The sequence below is a fragment of the Papaver somniferum genome, chromosome 3 (assembly GCF_003573695.1).
Source record: "Papaver somniferum cultivar HN1 chromosome 3, ASM357369v1, whole genome shotgun sequence".
NCBI classification, from domain to species: Eukaryota; Viridiplantae; Streptophyta; class Magnoliopsida; order Ranunculales; family Papaveraceae; genus Papaver; species Papaver somniferum.
Genome location: NC_039360.1, coordinates 179,655,279 through 179,658,743, shown reverse-complemented (window position 1 = coordinate 179,658,743; position 3,465 = coordinate 179,655,279). Strand labels below are relative to the sequence as shown.

Here is a 3,465-nt window from a genome sequence, read left to right as displayed (position 1 = left end):
ATACTATTGTTCCTTTCATCAGAAATCACAAAGAGAAACCGAAAAAAGAAACAATTTCAATTTCATTAACCACATTTACAAACGCCATCACCATTACAGATCAAACCGCTAATTACTAAGTAGTTCCATTTACAGTTTTTTTTACGGCCAACACTAAAGGAATAATGAAATACCAGTTCAAAAATCAAACCCATAAGCAAAAAAACTAGACACACTACCAATTCCAGTTCGACTTACACCTGAACAACCAACTCCGATGCCGTCCGACAAGCAAAATTCCCTGATTATGCATGCTGCACTTGCATAACCTCCATAACAAGTACCAGCAAAATACCTACATCTACTACTACCGAGTTTGATCCTTGTCAACAGAAAAATAACACCTTTACAAGATCAAACTTTGTGATGAAATAAAAAACCCAAAAAAACACACTTATCATGCATTAGAAGATGTATAACAGAAGACTACACCTCTCCTTCAGTTCCAACAGCACCAACAACTACACACATTAGGAAAGTCTTTGTGAGTTTTCACGAAGATGATCTTAAGACTTCAAGAAATGCAAATACTCATAATATTCCTCAAAAGATTTTCCCAATGCTCTTTGATCATCATCATCGCCGGTGTTAAAGCCATCTTCTTCATAGGAGAAGTCTACGCCGCTATCAGTGCTGGTAGAAGCTGCATGACCATAACCTCCATCCTCATCATCTTCTGATCCTTCATTTTCTTCTTTCTGAACCTCTATTTTAATAGGATTTCCATCTACATCCATCCCTGGTATCTCCTCACCGTCTGAATCCACGTTCAGGGGTTCAGACATGGTACGAGCAAATATCCTGGGTTGAGCTTTCTCTGCCAAATAGAGTAGATACATTTTTTGCATCTCTCTCTCATGTCGTCTTTTCTTTCGAGCCTCTTTTTCTGGATCAGTAGATACACTGTTGCTATCATCCTCATCAAATTCTACTGCTTCTCCACCTTCCTCATCACTTTCACTTTCTGTGGCACTTCTTGTCTTAATCCAATGATGTTCAAGTCTCTCCATCCTTTCTTGCATTTCTCTCCTCTTCCTTGCACATCTTGCCTCATATTTTCTGATCCAAAACTGGTACTCTTCTTCGTTCTCAATCCTTTGCCTATCAAATTCTTCATGTCTCCTATTTTCTTCTTCTTGCATCCTCTTATTTGGAATTTCTTGTTCTAAATAAGAAATCAATCTCTCAGCCTCTTCACTTGTTAATGCATGAGTTGCTTGTTTTTCATTTTCTAATATTGGTGATTGATTTTCAACAACATCTTGAACTGCAGGTTGGATTGGTTCAGCCATCTCTTAATCTTCTTCTATCTACAAATTTTCTTTATTCTTTTGGTTTGATTAAGAGTAATTGCAAGTATATCGTTTCTCATCCTTTTGTAGAGTATTTAGATTAACCATAAATGTCCATTTATGGCGCATGGTGCTAAACTTCTAGTTCCTTGGCAGACCACACCTCTTCAGTCTCGAGACACCATTTTTAAAAATACATCATTATTGTCCTCTCCAGACCCGTCTCATCTCTTAATTGCACACAAAGTTATCTTTAAGAGTAAAATGAGGCGGTTACCTAATTTGAAGGCCATAACTGTAGCATTATGGTTCACCAGGGTTCACAAGTTTGGCTCATCTATCATGCCATATCTCAAGTACCTGACCAAGTGACCAACAATTAAAATCAAAAAATGGTCAAACATAGTAGGTCCCTGCACAATTGTGTATATTTATTTAATTTTAATTAGTTAACAGATGGGCCATATCTTGAACTGCAGCATGGTTTGGCTCAGGCATCATGTCATATCTCAATACCCTGGTCCCTGACCAGCAACTCAAATGAGCCACAAAAATATACCAACACTATGTCAACAGCGCCTGAGACATAACTCATTATCATTTCATCTAATTCCATTAATTTGAGCCGCACAAAACTTCATCGACAATAACGAAAGAATCGATCAACTCTTCTGTGAAAAATCGATTTAGGGATATATTTAAGTTCAATCGATCTCTCATAGAAGTGTTGACACTGATTCATAATCTTGGAAATGCAAATCTGGGTTATCTTCGTCTAAGATTCATTTGGGGGTTTCTTGGAGATTCATCTGCAGAAAACTTCATCAACAACAATGAATCAATTGATTCTTCTATGGAAGATCGATTCAGGCCTAGATTTAAGTTTAATCGATCTCTCATATAAGTATTCATAGTGATTCATAATTTTAGAAATGCAAATCTTGGTCATCTTCATCTAAGGTATTTCTCATTCATTAATTTGGGGGTTTAATGATTTTACAAATTGGAGGTTACACACTACTGATTTTGAATGGTACAATTTTTGATGGTGATTATGAACATCTACATCTTTCATATTTTAGGTTTATTATGTTGTTGTGATTTATATCATGTTTTTAGAATGTTTTGGTGATTATGAACATCTCTATCTTTAAGATTTTAGGTTTATTATGTTGTTGTGAAATGTATCCTGTTTTTAGAATGTTTTGGTGATTATGAACATCTCAATTGCATGATTTATGCCTCCACCAAGTAGTTTTATATGTCAGTTGACAGATGATCTTAAACTCAAACATAGTATTTGGATGTAGGATGTCAGCATTGGTGAATAAAGCTTGTATTCTGTTTTGAGAAGCAGCATCTCATGAGTCTTTGTGATTTGTATTTACTGTCAGATTGTAGAATTAAATTTGGTGTGCATAAGGCTCCACCAACTAGTGTTCATGTCAGTTATGTGCAAGTCGAATACACGTAACCAACGCAAGCCAATTTTTGTTAGTCATGTATTTGACAGAAGATATAAATATCAAACACATATGGATGTTCGTAATTTGTCCCTTCGCCAGATTGTAGATTAAGACTAGGTGTGTATATGCCTCTTCATCAAGTGAATTAGACTGCATAGAGAAACACTAAAGTCACTTGTTTTCAGTATGCATTTGTTTTCAATACATTTTAGTCTTGTACATGTTCCAGTTCTTTGATTGTAGTTTTAGTTTCTGGAATACATCCTGCATCTCCAACATTATCGACACACAATCGTTGGAGAATATAAATAAGCTGACTTCATCATATTGCATTTAAAAAAGTTACAACCATTCTGTTGTTTCAGTGTTGAGCAACATTTAGCAGCAACACTATCATTTCATATCCACTTACATGTTCATAAACTAAAACATACCCATTTACAAGTATTTCACCATCCTACCCACAAAAACTCCAAATACCAAAAAGAAAACGAAAAAATCAAAATAAACATAACATTACCCTGCATTTTCAGTCTACATTTCCAGAACCAAAAAAGAAACACATGATTCAGTGACTTACCATTTGCATTAGACCCCTGTCCATTTGAATTCTTCTCTGTACTTTGATGATAATATCTATTTATTAACCATTTTTTAACATTATGTCA

At 35.3% G+C, this 3,465-nt stretch overlaps 1 protein-coding gene across 1 annotated transcript; it reads right to left on the bottom strand.

Moving 5' to 3' along the window:
• Positions 1-545: 545 nt before the first annotated feature.
• LOC113360388 (eukaryotic translation initiation factor 3 subunit A-like) lies at positions 546-1,331 on the bottom strand. Its single transcript, XM_026603900.1, has one exon. It carries the CDS (start codon positions 1,329-1,331, stop codon positions 546-548), a length of 786 nt encoding a protein of 261 aa, XP_026459685.1.
• Between the last annotated feature and the right edge of the window lie 2,134 nt (positions 1,332-3,465).